This window comes from Thalassophryne amazonica, chromosome 16 (assembly GCF_902500255.1).
Source record: "Thalassophryne amazonica chromosome 16, fThaAma1.1, whole genome shotgun sequence".
Lineage (NCBI taxonomy): Eukaryota > Metazoa > Chordata > Actinopteri > Batrachoidiformes > Batrachoididae > Thalassophryne > Thalassophryne amazonica.
This window is the reverse complement of record NC_047118.1, coordinates 89,410,128-89,428,015: the sequence shown is the minus strand read 5'-3', so window position 1 is coordinate 89,428,015 and position 17,888 is coordinate 89,410,128. Positions and strand designations below refer to the sequence as shown.

General features: G+C 42.4%; 1 protein-coding gene across 1 annotated transcript in view; it reads left to right on the top strand.

Moving 5' to 3' along the window:
- ppl (periplakin) overlaps positions 1–17,888 on the top strand; it is a 118,327-nt gene that overhangs the window by 42,183 nt on the left and 58,256 nt on the right. Inside the window, exons 5-6 of the mRNA XM_034189905.1 lie at positions 17,201–17,326; positions 17,452–17,493. Coding sequence (XP_034045796.1) covers positions 17,201–17,326; positions 17,452–17,493 — 168 coding nt within the window. The remainder of the gene's footprint in view (positions 1–17,200; positions 17,327–17,451; positions 17,494–17,888) is intronic.

Sequence of the window (17,888 nt, the reverse complement as noted above, 5' to 3'; positions counted from 1 at the left end):
AATGGGAAAGAATTCCACCTACAAAGCTTCAACAATTAGTGTCCTCAGTTCCCAAACGCTTATTGAGTGTTGTTAGAAGGAAAGGTGATGTAACACAGTGGGAAACATACAACTGTCCCAGCTTTTTAGAAACATGTTGCAGGCATCCATTTCAAAATGAGCAAATATTTGCACAAAAACAATAAAGTTTATCAGTTTGAACATTAAATATCGTCTTTGTGGTGTATTCAATTGAATCTAGGTCGAAGAGGATTTGAAAATCATTGTATTCTGTTTTATTTACATTTTACACAACATCCCAACTTCATTGGAATTGAGGTTGTAAACCAAAACCAAATACGAACAAACCAATGAGGAGCTACAAGTGAACACACAAAGCTAGGGCACACAAAAAGGATGAACACGAGCAGATATCAGACACACACAACACAGTGGAGGTGCAGAGATAACGGTGGAGACAGGACGACAGGTGCACAGGAACACATACTGGACAACCAGACACAGGTGAGATGGAACACACACAGATGACAGCCGAACTCACACATGTGCCAGGCTTACCCATCTACCCACACAGGACTCAGGAGGCTGACACACATATACATCTACACGGGAGACAGCTGGGACACACCCACACACAGACCGGAGGAGGTCCGGAGGAGCAGGGGCGCACATGACAGAAAAGACATGAAACACGGCCCAGAACAAATAAAAGCCCCATGATCAGCCAGTCCCACAGCACTCTGTCCAGTATATGTGAGAGGTTTTTAATGAAAATGCATTTATTACATGGAAAACCAAACAAAAGCATTGGGACTTTTGCTGTTGTCTGGTGAGTGCGAATATCTGCTTTATATGATGATGGTTTAGGTGAGTTTTCCTGTAATGCATAACGCAGCAAAGACATTCATGTGTAATGTGACATAGATATCAGTGGTGGGCACACTTCCGATAATCCGATAACAGATAATTATCGAAGATAATGTTTACATTATCAGATTATCTTTTTAGATAACTTTAAAAACCATTATCGGACCAATTATCTTCCGATTAATTTTTGTCCGGTAACTTTTAGATTGATAAACAAAGTAAACAAAGCTGAACAGCGACAAGCATTTTTTTTTTATTTAAAATCAGTTCTGCACCTGCCTGTTAAAAGTTTTATAACAGATGGACAGTTATACTCTCTGCTAACAGAAGAGAGCTGCTTCTATGAAAAGCGTCTCTATCCTCTGTAGACAAAGAAAAAAGGCCAAAAAAAATAAAAATAATAATTTCCTTTAATACTATACTGATATGCTGGCAATATCACCTAAGTCATCCAGAGGCATACATTTTTAACTTATGGTTCAAATTTTAACCAAACTCATTTTGGACAAGTTATTTAAAATTATTGTCATGTCTGAAGTTTTATAAAGTGAAAATATCAGATATATGTTTTAGTTTTAAAATAATGTGCAAATTTTTAAGGTTTTGTGAACACATGCTGTTTCCAGCAGTGCATTATGGGTAGGATGATGTAATCTCAGTACGATCACGACAGGACAAATGCATTTCAGACACTCTGTTCAGGTTCCACGGACAACAGCATTAAACTCTAGTGCCTAAAACTCTCGTGAATATATTCTCTGGGTTTATAGACGTTGTTATTGTATTTGCATTTGTTAAATTCCACAGATTTTAAATGTAGCAGACAGGGATTATCTGGAATTTTGTTTTCAAGGCCTCTACTGCCATCTGCTGGCCAGTAGTGTTCATGGCAGTATTCACCCTAAGTACTAAGCGTCTGGTCACCAAATCAACTTTTTGGCTTTGCAAATGGCTTTTTTTTTTTTTTTTTTTTTTACAAATTAAGTTTAAAAACAAAACAAAACAACAGCAAAAATAATAATAATAATAACATTACAAGACAGCTCTGCAGTGTTTGCACAGGCACAGTGCGAGCGGTTAGATGCTTGTAGCTCTTCAGCAGCAGGATACCCTCACGACAGCCGACCACAATAATATCAAACAGGTTTGATTTTCATTGGACCATACGATCGGCGATCAGGAGGTGGTCCTGAGATGTTAAACGCAGCTTGTTACTACATGTACACTACACGATGCAGGACGCGCAATTAACCTGAAACTCGGTCCAAAAAATTCCTGCATGAAAAATCATCTCGCACAGTGTAAAGCATGTTTTACACGATCATAAAATGTGTGCACATTCTCTCCACATGCAAAACATTTTGCGATGACACTTCCAGGGCTCCGTAAAAATGCCCGTTTTTACAAATAAAAAAAATGGAATATTTTACAAAAACACATTTATCAATCAATCAATCAATCAATCAATTTTTTTTAATATAGCGCCAAATCACAACAAACAGTTGCCCCTAGGCGCCTTATATTGTAAGGCAAGGCCATACAATAATTATGTAAAACCCCAACGGTCAAAACGACCCCCTGTGAGCAAGCACTTGGCTACAGTGGGAAGGAAAAACTCCCTTTTAACAGGAAGAAACCTCCAGCAGAACCAGGCTCAGGGAGGGGCAGTCTTCTGCTGGGACTGGTTGGGGCTGAGGGAGAGAACCAGGAAAAAGACATGCTGTGGAGGGGAGCAGAGATCGATCACTAATGATTAAATGCAGAGTGGTGCATACAGAGCAAAAAGAGAAAGAAACAGTGCATCATGGGAACCCCCCAGCAGTCTAAGTCTATAGCAGCATAACTAAGGGATGGTTCAGGGTCACCTGATCCAGCCCTAACTATAAGCTTTAGCAAAAAGGAAAGTTTTAAGCCTAATCTTAAAAGTAGAGAGGGTGTCTGTCTCCCTGATCTGAATTGGGAGCTGGTTCCACAGGAGAGGAGCCTGAAAGCTGAAGGCTCTGCCTCCCATTCTACTCTTACAAACCCTAGGAACTACAAGTAAGCCTGCAGTCTGAGAGCGAAGCGCTCTATTGGGGTGATATGGTACTATGAGGTCCCTAAGATAAGATGGGACCTGATTATTCAAAACCTTATAAGTAAGAAGAAGAATTTTAAATTCTATTCTAGAATTAACAGGAAGCCAATGAAGAGAGGCCAATATGGGTGAGATATGCTCTCTCCTTCTAGTCCCCGTTAGTACTCTAGCTGCAGCATTTGCAGCTAGAGTACTAACGTGTTGGTTTACATAATGAATGACTGAACCAATCAGTGTTTAGTAGAGGCACTTTTACCCAGAATCCTTTGCGATCTGTCTGTGTTTGTTACAAAACCTCAGAATTAGTGCTTTATTCAACATTAAAAGATATATGCTATATTTTAACTTTGTACAAATGACAGAATTGACATTAATGGAGTTATTCTATCGGTATTAATGTTATTTATAAATCAAAACCATAAGTCAGCATGACTATTTTTCAAGACCGCCGCCTGACCGGAGCATTGTGACTGATAGAGAGTTGGCTTTATGGTTGCTTTCAGAGTGCCTCTACTGAGAGCGCTGTAGTAAACAAGTGTTTCCAGCAGGGGCAGAATGTTCAAAGACAAAAGTGTGGTCTCATTGTTTGGGTCTGTTGTTACTTTTATTATTACTAGAAGCTATTGTGGCATTAAAACTTAAATTTGTTTTATTAGTAGTTGTAAATGTACCAGAGACAATATTGGAATTTATCTGTTATAGGTTATCTGTAACTTCCAATACATTTTTGAGTGGTTTGTTTTATCTGTGGGTGGTTTGTTTTATCTTTATCAAAGATAACTTTTCAGTTATCTGATTATCTGTTATCGAAGTTAATTTTTTGGTTATCTGTGCCCACCACTGATAGATATACATACGAGGTCTGTTAATCAATCAATCAATCAATTTTTTTATATAGCGCCAAATCACAACAAACAGTTGCCCCAAGGCGCTTTATATTGTAAGGCAAGGCCATACAATAATTACGTAAAAACCCCAACGGTCAAAACGACCCCCTGTGAGCAAGCACTTGGCTACAGTGGGAAGGAAAAACTCCCTTTTAACAGGAAGAAACCTCCAGCAGAACCAGGCTCAGGGAGGGGCAGTCTTCTGCTGGGACTGGTTGGGGCTGAGGGAGAGAACCAGGAAAAAGACATGCTGTGGAGGGGAGCAGAGATCGATCACTAATGATTAAATGCAGAGTGGTGCATACAGAGCAAAAAGAGAAAGAAACAGTGCATCATGGGAACCCCCCAGCAGTCTACGTCTATAGCAGCATAACTAAGGGATGGTTCAGGGTCACCTGATCCCGCCCTAACTATAAGCTTTAGCAAAAAGGAAAGTTTTAAGCCTAATCTTAAAAGTAGAGAGGGTGTCTGTCTCCCTGATCTGAATTGGGAGCTGGTTCCACAGGAGAGGAGCCTGAAAGCTGAAGGCTCTGCCTCCCATTCTACTCTTACAAACCCTAGGAACTACAAGTAAGCCTGCAGTCTGAGAGCGAAGCGCTCTATTGGGGTGATATGGTACTACGAGGTCCCTAAGATAAGATGGGACCTGATTATTCAAAACCTTATAAGTAAGAAGAAGAATTTAAATTCTATTCTAGAATTAACAGGAAGCCAATGAAGAGAGGCCAATATGGGTGAGATATGCTCTCTCCTTCTAGTCCCCGTTAGTACTCTAGCTGCAGCATTTTGAATTAACTGAAGGCTTTTTAGGGAACTTTTAGGACAACCTGATAATAATGAATTACAATAGTCCAGCCTAGAAGAAATAAATGCATGAATTAGTTTTTCAGCATCACTCTGAGACAAGACCTTTCTGATTTGAGAGATATTGCGTAAATGCAAAAAAGCAGTCCTACATATTTGTTTAATATGCGCTTTGAATGACATATCCTGATCAAAAATGACTCCAAGATTTCTCACAGTATTACTGGAGATCAGGGTAATGCCATCCAGAGTAAGGATCTGGTTAGACACCATGTTTCTAAGATTTGTGGGGCCAAGTACAATAACTTCAGTTTTATCTGAGTTTAAAAGCAGGAAATTAGAGGTCATCCATGTCTTTATGTCTGTAAGACAATCCTGCAGTTTAGCTAATTGGTGTGTGTCCTCTGGCTTCATGGATAGATAAAGCTGGGTATCATCTGCGTAACAATGAAAATTTAAGCAATACCGTCTAATAATACTGCCTAAGGGAAGCATGTATAAAGTGAATAAAATTGGTCCTAGCACAGAACCTTGTGGAACTCCATAATTAACTTTAGTCTGTGAAGAAGATTCCCCATTTACATGAACAAATTGTAATCTATTAGACAAATATGATTCAAACCACCGCAGCGCAGTGCCTAATAGACATGTTGATGGTTTGGATGAAGTAACTAATGAAAATAACTCAGACAGAACAATCGGAGAGAAAGAGTCTAACCAAATACCGGCATCACTGAAAGCAGCCAAAGATAACGATACGTCTTTGGGATGGTTATGAGTAATTTTTTCTCTAATAGTTAAAATTTTGTTAGCAAAGAAAGTCATGAAGTCATTACTAGTTAAAGTTAATGGAATACTCAGCTCAATAGAGCTCTGACTCTTTGTCAGCCTGGCTACAGTGCTGAAAAGAAACCTGGGGTTGTTCTTATTTTCTTCAATTAGTGATGAGTAGAAAGATGTCCTAGCTTTACAGAGGGCTTTTTTATAGAGCAACAGACTCTTTTTCCAGGCTAAGTGAAGATCTTCTAAATTAGTGAGACGCCATTGCCTCTCCAACTTACGGGTTATCTGCTTTAAGCTACGAGTTTGTGAGTTATACCACGGAGTCAGACACTTCTGATTTAAAGCTCTCTTTTTCAGAGGAGCTACAGCATCCAAAGTTGTCTTCAATGAGGATGTAAAACTACTGACGAGATACTCTATCTCCCTTACAGAGTTTAGGTAGCTACTCTGCACTGTGTTGGTATAATGGCATTAGAGAACATAAAGAAGGAATCATATCCTTAAACCTAGTTACAGCGCTTTCTGAAAGACTTCTAGTGTAATGAAACTTATTCCCCACTGCTGGGTAGTCCATCAGAGTAAATGTAAATGTTATTAAGAAATGATCAGACAGAAGGGAGTTTTCAGGGAATACTGTTAAGTCTTCTATTTCCATACCATAAGTCAGAACAAGATCTAAGATATGATTAAAGTGGTGGGTGGACTCATTTACTTTTTGAGCAAAGCCAATCGAGTCTAATAATAGATTAAATGCAGTGTTGAGGCTGTCATTCTCAGCATCTGTGTGGATGTTAAAATCGCCCACTATAATTATCTTATCTGAGCTAAGCACTAAGTCAGACAAAAGGTCTGAAAATTCACAGAGAAACTCACAGTAACGACCAGGTGGACGATAGATAATAACAAATAAAACTGGTTTTTGGGACTTCCAATTTGGATGGACAAGACTAAGAGACAAGCTTTCAAATGAATTAAAGCTCTGTCTGGGTTTTTGATTAATTAATAAGCTGGAATGGAAGATTGCTGCTAATCCTCCGCCCCGGCCCGTGCTACGAGCATTCTGACAGTTAGTGTGACTCGGGGGTGTTGACTCATTTAAACTAACATATTAATCCTGCTGTAACCAGGTTTCTGTTAGGCAGAATAAATCAATATGTTGATCAATTATTATATCATTTACCAACAGGGACTTAGAAGAGAGAGACCTAATGTTTAATAGACCACATTTAACTGTTTTAATCTGTGGTGCAGTTGAAGGTGCTATATTATTTTTTCTTTTTGAATTTTTATGCTTAAATAGATTTTTGCTGGTTATTGGTGGTCTGGGAGCAGGCACCGTCTCTACGGGGATGGGGTAATGAGGGGATGGCAGGGGGAGAGAAGCTGCAGAGAGGTGTATAAGACTACAACTCTGCTTCCTGGTCCCAACCCTGGATAGTCACGGTTTGGAGGATTTAAGAAAATTGGCCAGATTTCTAGAAATGAGAGCTGCTCCATCCAAAGTGGGATGGATGCCGTCTCTCCTAACAAGACCAGGTTTTCCCCAGAAGCTTTGCCAATTATCTATGAAGCCCACCTCATTTTTTGGACACCACTCAGACAGCCAGCAATTCAGGGAGAACATGCGGCTAAACATGTCACTCCCGGTCCGATTGGGGAGGGGCCCAGAGAAAACTACAGAGTCCGACATTGTTTTTGCAAAGTTACACACCGATTTAATGTTAATTTTAGTGACCTCCGATTGGCGTAACCGGGTGTCATTACTGCCGTGAATTACAATCTTACCAAATTTACGCTTAGCCTTAGCCAGCAGTTTCAAATTTCCTTCAATGTCGCCTGCTCTGGCCCCCGGAAGACAATTGACTATGGTTGCTGGTGTCGCTAACTTCACATTTCTCAAAACAGAGTCGCCAATAACCAGAGTTTGATCCTCGGCGGGTGTGTTGTCGAGTGGGGAAAAACGGTTAGAGATGTGAACGGGTTGGCGGTGTACACAGGGCTTCTGTTTAGGGCTACGCTTCCTCCTCACAGTCACCCAGTCGGCCTGCTCGGGATCTGCCAGGGGGTAACTAACGGCGGCTAAGCTACCTTGGTCCGCACCGACTACAGGGGCCTGGCTAGCTGTAGAATTTTCCACGGTGCGGAGCCGAGTCTCCAATTCGCCCAGCCTGGCTTCCAAAGCTACGAATAAGCTACACTTATTACAAGTACCGTTACTGCTAAAGGAGGCCGAGGAATAGCTAAACATTTCACACCCAGAGCAGAAACGTGCGGGAGAGACAGGAGAAGCCGCCATGCTAAATCGGCTAAGAGCTAGTAGCTACGCTAAGCTAGCGGATTCCTAAAAACACGCAAAATGAATAATGTGTAAATAATTTAGAGGTGATTCAGCAGAAGGAGTGCTTTAGTTAAGGCACGTAAAGATTACACTGGGAAACAAATCGTAATCTAGATAACTAGATCAATCTGACTGCGCAGATTAAACAGCTAACAGATACAGAAAAACACCGCTGTGCTCCGGAACAGGAAGTGATACAATACCGCAGTGAGAGCCAACCACCAGTAGCCAACCACTTGGGTTGGTTTCCACTTGGCTGTCGCCCAGTTTCTGGCAAAATCTGATGCGGCGCTGCTCCAGTCGTTCCGTCTTTTCCTTGAAATGAAAATCCGCCGAGCGCACTGCACACGTCCCACACAAAGGCTGCTTACCAGAAAATGATGCAATCGACAGGCGTGAAAAAATTCACGCATGCGCACGAAGGTTCAAGGTTGGCTCATGCAAGCACACATGATTCAAATCCATCAGGTTTTTGAAAAAAATAAAAAGGTCAGATACTTTTCTAACAGACCTCGTATATCAGGTGTAACGTGGCATTGATATACGTATGTAACCTGTTAAGCTGTAACAGGCCATAGATATACATATCTAATGTGTCATGTGGCATAGGTATGTGTGTATAAAAGAAGTGTATAGAAGCTAAGGAACCGACACTTTTATTTTTTTTTTAACTATATGGATTTGAATGACGTGCGATTACACCAATCATGCTTGAACCCTCGTGCGCATGCATGAGTTTTTTCACGCATGTCGGTGACGTCATTTCCCTGTGGGCAGGCCTTGAGTGAGATGTGGTCCCGCCCTCTCGGCTGAATTCCTTTGTTTCACACGCTGCTCGAGACGGCGCGCGTTGCTTTATCAACATTTTTTCTGGACCTGTGAGGAATATCCGAGTGGACACTATTCGAGAAATTCAGCTGGTTTTCGGTGAAAAGTTTAACAGCTGATGAGAGATTATGGGGTGTTTCTGTCGGTGTAAGGACTTCCCACGGAGCGGGACGTCGTGCAGCGCTTCCAGGCGCCGTCGTCGGCCTGTTTCGACCTGAAAACATCCTAATTTAAGGCTTAATTCACCCAGGACGTCGTGAGAGAACAGAGAAGATTCAGAAGAGGCCGGCATGAGGACTTTATGTGGACATTCCACTGTTTAAGGACTTTTTTAATGAAAGACGTGCACGCAAATTCGCCGAGTCGTTTCCATGACGACTCGGCGAATCTGTGTGCGCCGCGACAGGAAAAACACCTCCGTGTTGAAAACCATTTGTAAAATTCAGGCGGAAAAATTCAGATATTCGTATGTAATGTATTAAGTAGCATAAATACACATGTATAATGCACAACGTAGTGTAGATATACATATACTAGCATGTTGCCCATGGGGATCCAGGGGCTCTAGATTGAATAGTTTTTATAAACACTTTTCAAGGGTGGTAATATGTTGTGCAAATTTTTGATAATGAGTTGGAATGGTGTGTGAGTCCAGAATGTTTTTAAAACATTAGACCTCAACAGTTTTTAGAAGAGGAACTCAACCCTTTTATTTCCTGTTAATAATGTAATTTTTTTTATGTTAATTTACTGTGTTAATGTATTTATAAATTGTTTAGGTTCTTATGACATACACACTATTATTATTCTTATCATTTTTATTAATTGTATTTTATTATTATTTCTTTGTTATTCTACTTTTAAAAATGGACCACAATGAAAATAAATGTCATCCATTTATGTTTAATGTAGTTGCAATTATATTGTGTACTTACATTGAACTTACTAAATAAAATCACACACACATGCACTCACGCTTTTAATATAAAGATGATTTACTGCCCCCTGCTAGAATGGCGTGTTAGTCCAGATTGTAGTTAGTAACGTTAGCTAATATCTGTCGTATTTCCAAAAATATTAGTCCTATCAACGCTGCACTGTTCATCCATGACTCAAAATATATAAGCATACCAAATGGCAAATGTCAGCTGTCCACAGTCGCATGCATGCAGAGCTTTTTGTCTTTTACGCTGCAAGGAGGTGCTTTTAATTTTTTGATACATACAAACAGACAGTGGTGGAAGAAATCAAAAGCAATACTCTTTTCACTCATGGTAACAACAACATGACACTTGACTAAACTGACTAAACCAATTGAACTACAAAAACATACAAAAAATCAATAACACTAACAACACTGTTAAACTAACATGAACCACAATAACAACATTTAAAACACCAAAACCCTGAAGTCCCGTGGTGCATTGCAGCACAATGTCCATTGTTAACTGGTTAGTTAAAATGACTAATTTCATTTTTGCAGTGTTCATGCTTCACCCAAAATACATAAGCGTACCAAATGGCAAATGTCAGCTCTCCCCGGATTCTGTTTGATCAAAGCCATACACACGCACGCACACACAGAGGCCATTTGGCTATTATAATATAGATAAAGTGTAACATGGTGTAGATATACGTATGTAACATGGAACATGGTGTAGATCTACGTATTTATACCACGGTCAGTGATAATTCCATGTCTAACTGGCGTGCATTATTTTCGTGTATGCGCACACGTAGTTCAGCGAGTTAAGTCACTGTAATAATCACTCTGCTCTGGTCGTCACCATAGCAACGCGCAAATCAGTTGGCAAATCAGATCAGCTGTGTTTTGACAGAAACGCGATAAAACATGGATTTCCAAGTGAATTTTAATATTTTTGGCCAAAATAAAACGTTTCAGGAATGGAAAGAGAAGGAGAGCAGACGAGAACAGCAAAAGCAACGGCATAAAGATTTAACATTGGACGAACTGGACAAGATTGAAGACGGGAAAGAAGAAGAGAACGGTTCTGTCCTCGCGGGCTCCACATCAAAACAGCGAGCATAGTTTCTGGACCTGTTGCCAGTTGATCGCAGCTCCACACAGCAGAGAGGGGGGCGGTGTGAGTGGCCCGCTGCGGCGCGAGCCCACAGACTTGGTAATGTGGTGTAGATATAAGTACATAGGGCACAATGTAGTGTAGATTTACGGACATAACATGGTGTAATATGATGGTATAATAGATATCGACATAATATCTAGTTTTAGGTTTGCATTTGATAGCATATATACGAGGTCTGTTAGAAAAGTATCCGACCTTATTATTTTTTTTCAAAAACCATATGGATTTGAATCACGTGTGATTGCATCAGACAAGCTTGAACCCTTGTGCGCATGCGTGAGTTTTTTCATGCCTGCCGGTCGCTTCATTCGCCTGTGAGCAGGCTTTGAGTGAGGTGTGGTCCACCCCTCTCCTCTATTTTTTATTGCGAATAAATGTCTGAACGATTTGGAGCTTTGCTGCATCAATTTTTTTCCAGAAACTGTAAGAGACCTCCAGGTGGACACCGTTCGAAAAATTAATATGGCTTTCAGGGACGATTTTATGGGGATTAAACAGATTAAGGAGTGTTATTGCCCCTTTAAGGACAGCCCACAACTGCTGAGAGCGCAGCGTGCTCCCAGCGCCGATGGACAGGCTGATACCCCGCACAAACAACCAGATCATTTCCAACGTGAAAGCTTTGTTGATCCGGGACCTCGTCTGACTTTCACAAAAAGGCAGAAGATGTGGACATCAGCACTTTTTCCGGTGCATGGCGCAAAGCAACGCCGTGATGAAGCCTCACGGGACATGTTCTGGCATGTCCAGGCACATCCACAATTTCTCGGATAATCACTCGATGGAAAAACCACCGACAGCTGTCTGAACGCCATCTCAAAGCCGTCCTGTGAGACCAAAACAGAGGTGGTTTTGTCTCGCTCCAGTAGCGAAGCCATCGGGACGCGCAAAGCCTCCGCTCGGCTTTCCATGACAAAATCTCTTGTTAAAAATGAAATCTGCCGGAAAATGGTTGATGTCCAGCTCTTGTGATAACCAGAGAAAGTGCACACGATGGTCTCGGATCCACACAGCCATCTGTTTAGAAATGATCCGGTGGTTTGTGGCTCTCGATGGCGGCACGGAGCGCGGCACGCTGAGCGTCCTTAAAGCCGTCCTTAAAGCTGTAGTAACAGTCCTTATTCTCTGTGAAGCCCGTAAAATTTTCACCGAAAGCCAGATAAATTTTTCGAATGGTTTCCAGCTGCCAGTCTCTAACAGTTTCTGAAAAAATTCTGATGGAAAAAAAGCCCAAATCATTCCGCCATTTCCTGACAATGAAAATCCACCGAGGGGGCTGGACCACTCCTCACTCAAAGCCTGCTCACAGGCAAATGATGCAACCGACAGGCGTGGAAAAACTCACGCATGCGCACGAGGGTTCAAGCTTGTCTGACGCAATCACACGTGATTCGAATCCATATGGTTTTTGAAAAAAATAATAACGTTGGATACTTTTCTAATAGACCTCGTACCTTAGTATACACTAGTAACATTCTCCTTAGAATTAGAATATATTATAGACTTACCTTACCAAATTTTCATGGTGTAGATATACGTATATAGGGCACAACATAGCATAGATGTATGTAAATAACATGTAACATGGCGTAGGTATACGTATGTAATAGGCATGTGAATCTCATCACTGACGATTCGATACACTACCAGCGATATGATACATATAGTGATACATGACAATACTGATGATACAATGCGATTCACCCCTTTTCCCAATTCGATGCGATTTGATATGTATTTGATGGCGATTCAATTCCTCACAACGTGATATGATGCAATTTGGTGCAATACGATGCGATTCAACATGATGCAAAGAAATTTCACCAAAAATAGGAAAGAAGAAGCTGCAGTTCAGTATGGTACTATGGTATTCATCTTCCTCTTCTGATTCTACTAGACGCAGAGGATTTGTTTTAGTCCTTATAAGCAGCAAATTTACCAGATTCAACATTAAGGAACAGGAATCGGTTCCCTCATATGTGGAACCTGTTTCATCACACTTAAGACCTGAAACAGTAAAACACCATCACTCTCAGTGAGTGACTTAAAGTGAGTCACTGACAGACCACTGCTTTGGAAAAAGTAATCTGAGATGTTTTTCTTATCAGTTTGCTGGAACTTGGTTTACAATCTTAGCGGGCGCAGCGGCTAGGGTTGCCAACTCTCTGAAAAATAAATAAGGGACACCTCACCGCCAGGGCCGACCGACCATTGCCTTCACCCTTCCCAGCGTCTGTGTGAAATGATTTTTAACCATTTGACTGTTGACTTGACCCTGAATTTAAGTAGATGCACACATACATGCATTTGTTCTGATATGAACACGTGGAAAACAAATTATTTAGCAATTTATTTTTAGTGCAAAATAAATTTTCACTCACAATTTCAATATGAGCATTCTGTCCTGCTTCAAAGCATAAAATTAAAAAAATTATTTAAAAATCTCTCTCTAGTGCTATTCCTTAACTTAAAATTGTATAAATTAACAAAAAAACAATTGAAAATGTGCATCATCCAAAACAATGTAACAGTGCATATTTACACATTTAGTGTAATAAAAAGTGCAAAAAATAAAGTCTGAAAAGTAAACAATACAATACTTATAGCTGTTGTCGCTCACCTTTTCCCACCCAGCCATTTTCCTTTTCTCATTCTCCCCTGTATTTTTGCATTCGTTTTTTTATTTTTTTAGGAGTAGTAACGACGTTACAGACATTGCTGTCTGTAGGCATATCTGCAGTGCCAGTATCGGTGTGTGTATCGATATCAGCCATGCTGCTTTGTTATTGTCGTCCAGCGACCGTCGTCGGCTCATGACGTCGGTATCTTCTTGCGAGCAGATGTCCCTCGACCAATGAGATAAGAGTGATTCTGTATTGTCAACTCGTGTCTGTCAGCTCATTGGTGAAAAGCAGGAGAGAGGCTGGGATCAAATTTACCGTAAGTTTCCATATAAAGCGCCAGTCAATTCCATTGACATTTTACAGACTTTTTGATTCTCACAGAAATATGGGACAAACTGCGTCCCGTTTCAGGTCAATACGGAACGCACACTTTTATTTCCAAATAAGGGACGATTCCGTTTTTCAAGGGACGGTTGGCAACCCTAGCAGCGGCAGCCATGGCATTCTTTCCAAATGACCTGCGTCTTCCCATCTTTTTTTAAAAAGCCAAAGTATCTCCAAATGCCTAATTTAAATGTTTTAGGTGCACCAAAAAATCCCTTCTAACTGCTTGCTGTTGTTTTGTGACCTCCATGTTTGTTGCAGTAGAAATGTGCTTTCTGGCTTCCGTCCATGGTGCATTCAATGTGCCTCGGAAAAAAAAATCCATGCAAGCAGGCAGCCAGAGATGCATCACGATTTCACCTCTCAATTGAATCGATGCACACTGAATGAATTGATGCACTCGTTTGTATCTAGATTCCAATTTGTATCGATTAATCTCCACATGCCTAGTATATAGGGCACAATGTAGCGTAGACATACATATATAATGTGTAACATGGTGTAGATATATGTAAATAATGCACAACGTAGTGTAGACATACGTATACGAGGTCTGTTAGAAAAGTAACGGGCCTTTTTATTTTATGCAAAAAATATATGGATTTGATTCATATGTTTTTACGTCAGCCAAGCTTGAACCTTCGTACGCATGCGTGAGTTTTTTCACGCCTGTCGGTTGTGTCATTCGCTTGTGGGCAGGCTTTGAGTGAGCCCACAATGGCGCACGGCGCACTGCGCTCCGAGCCACGATCGACAGGCAGAAACCACCAGATCATTTCTAAATGGATGGCTGTGTGGAGCTGGGACCGTCGTGTGCAATTTCTCTGGTTATCACAAGAGCTGGATATCAGCCATTTTCCAGCAGATTTCACTTTTAACAAGAGATTTTGTCATGGAAAGCCGCGCGGAGGCTTTGCGCATCACGACCGATTCGCTGATGAAGCAAGACAAAAGAACACCTCCGTTTCGGAGTGTCAGAGGACAAGTTGGGACATGCCCAGCTCTCCACAATTTCTCTTATACTCACTCGACTGGTAAGCACTGAAAGCCGAGATAGGCACTCTTGTGATAACCAGAGAAATTGTGCACGACGGTCCCGGATCCACAGAGCCATCCGTTTAGAAATGATGTGGTGGTTTCTGCCCGTCGATTGCGGCTCGGAGCGCGGCGCACCATGCGCCATTGTGGGCCATCCTTAAAGCTGTAGTAAGACTCCTTAATCTCTGCGAAGCCCGTAAAATTTTCACCGAAAGCCACCTAAATTTTCCGAATGGTTTCCAGCTGCCAGTCTCTAACAGTTTCTTAAAAAATTCTGATGGAACAAAATGACGAGAGGGGTGGAGCAGTGCTCACTCAAAGCCTGCCCACAGGCAAATGACACAACCGACAGGCGTGAAAAAACTCACGCATGCGCACGAAGGTTCAAGCTTGGCTGACGTAAAAACATATGAATCAAATCCATATATTTTTTGCATAAAATAAAAAGGTCCGTTACTTTTCTAACAGACCTCGTATAACACATAACGTAGCGTAGATTTAATTTAATTTAACCTTTATTTAATCAGAGGTTTGACTGTCAGTTGAACCCTCCTTTCCAGCACCCTGGAGTAGACTTTACCAGGGAGGCTGAGCAGTGTGATGCCCCTGTAGTTGGCACACACTCTCTGATTCCCATTTTTTAATATTGGGACCTTCACCCCAGTTTGCCACTCCTTAGGCACTGTCCCAGACCTCAACACAATGTTGAAAAAACGTCTCATCCAAGACAGTCCCTCCTCACCCAGAGCCTTCAGCATGTCTGGATGGATCTCATCAACCCTCAGGGACTTGCCACTGTGGAGTTGTTTGACTCCCTCAGTGACCTCCACCAGGGAAAATCCTCCATGAGCTTGCAGCTCTGCCCCTCCTATAGAGGGCGCTCCAGTCTGATGCAGGAGTCCCTCAAAGTGTTTGTTCCAGTGTTCCAGTACTGTAGACAACTTGCATGGTTCCCCGTTTTCCTCTCCTTCCTGAGGTCCCTGATGGTCTGCCAAAAGCACCTTGGTGCTGACTGAAAGTTCTTCTCCATGGTTATTCTGAACTCCTCCCACACCTGCTGCTTTCCCTCCCTCATAGCAGGGGCCTCCAAAATAAGATAGGACTCTTTCTTCAGTCGGACGGCTTCCCTGACCAACAATGTCCACCACAGTGTTCAAAGGTTGCTGCCCATGTGGCACCTAAGATCTTCAGTCCACAGCTCCCCACTGTGGCTTCAGTAATAGAAGCTTTGAACATTGGCCACCTCCTCAGGGATGCCAGAAAAGCTCCTGCCAGAGGTGTGAATTAATGATCTGTCAACAGTGGGTTCCTCCAGATGTTCCCAGTTCACCAGCACTATCCGTTTGGGCTACCAGTTCTGTCCAAAGTCCTCCCCACCCTCTAATCCAACTCACCACCAGATGGTGATCAGTTGACAGCTCTGTCCCTGTCTTCAGCCGAGTGTCCAGAACAAGTGGCTTCAGATCAGATGATACGATCACGAAATCGATCATCGCCCTTTGGTCTAGGGTGCTCTAGTACCATGAACACTTATGAGCGTTGTTATGTTTGAACATGGTGTTTGTTTTGGACAGTCCGTGACTAGCACAGAAGTCCAACAACAAACGACCACTCAGGTTTAGATCAGGGAGGCCGTTCCACCCAGTCACTCCTCTCCAGATCATGGACCAACGCTGTGTTTGTCCAAATCTAGGAAACCTATTGATCTTGAGGTCAGAAGGTCAAAGGTCAGTGTCACTAGAAGGATTTTGTGCCTTCAGTAAATTCTTCTGTATGTCAATAGCGGCTTTCTCTGCATTATGTTTGTGATTTGACTCCTCCCACACGCTCCCTTTGGAACCCGAGCTCACGATCTCCGGCGTGGGAGGGGCCTCTTGAACCAGGAGGCTAAAACCCGGGTTGAGTGGCCAGAAAGTCCTTTAGCTGTCGGAGGAGTGAGGCCTACTGACTACCACATGCACAGCGCCTCCTGCTGGCCTCGTCACATCAGCTCAGTGTTAGAATTCTATGTTAGCTTTTCTAACTCCAACAGCCCAACTGATTTTGGAGTCAGAGGGTCAAATGTCACTGGAAACATTTTTAAACTAAAAACGGCATGAGTGGACTGACTTGGGTGGTGCCTGAGGTCTTGTGGACGGTGTACCGGACCATGGTGAGGAGGAAAGAGCTGAGCCAGAAGACAAGGCTCTTGAGTTCCGCTCCTGTCCTCACCTGTGGTCATGACTTTTAGGTGATAGCAGAAAGAACAAGGTCGCAGATACAAACGGGGGGAATGAATCTTCTGGGTATCTGGTGAGGACGCCCCCTGGTGGTCTCCCTCACTGAGTGAATGATTTTAGTTGAGAGTTAATAAACAGTCTGATGACATGAAATTATACTTGAATGTCTGGGGGTGGAGCTGGTGTCCACATGAGGGCGATTCTCTCTCATGACGTTCTGACGTAAGCGATCTGTCTTGTCACCAGGAAACCCTGAGCAACAAAGGCTTCGGTCAGGACCTCCCGTCCGTGGAGAACGAGGTGGAGGAGCACAACATCTTCCACAGTGAGGTCGAGGCGCTGTCTCCTTACATCAGCAGCGGCGGTGACAAGGTACAAACAGGAAGCCACGCCTGGCGGTCAGGATGCGCGTGTCTGACTGAATGAATGGGTGAAGGTGTGGGTGGTACTGTGTGAAGCTTCTCGCTGAGAGTCTGTCTGTCCATCTTTGTTTTCAGGAATATGTCAGTGGCCTCCAGATGAAGTACAACAAACTGCTGGTAATCAACCTTCAGGGATCTTCACCAGGACCTCTGCTTCTGGCTCTGTGGGCGTGGTCTTTGGGTCTAAACAAACACTGGGACTGGATCTCCAAATATTAGCATTATGTCACATGCTCTCCAGAAACACCTCTCTTTGCAAGCATTGTGATGTCACAAAGTTAAAGTGCTTTGCTTCCCTGGTGGGTGACAGTGTTAACTTTGTCACTGCTGGATGAAAATATGATGAAAGAGGTCAATCCAAGCACCTGTTCAGAGGTGTCTCAAAATCAGACATGAAGCTTTGGAGCCAAAAACAGTGGAGACAAATTCAGCTACGGCCCCTCTGCCTCCTGTCACAGATGCACATCTGTGACATATGGCACAGAATTCTGAAAAAAGCTGTTTCAGACCCA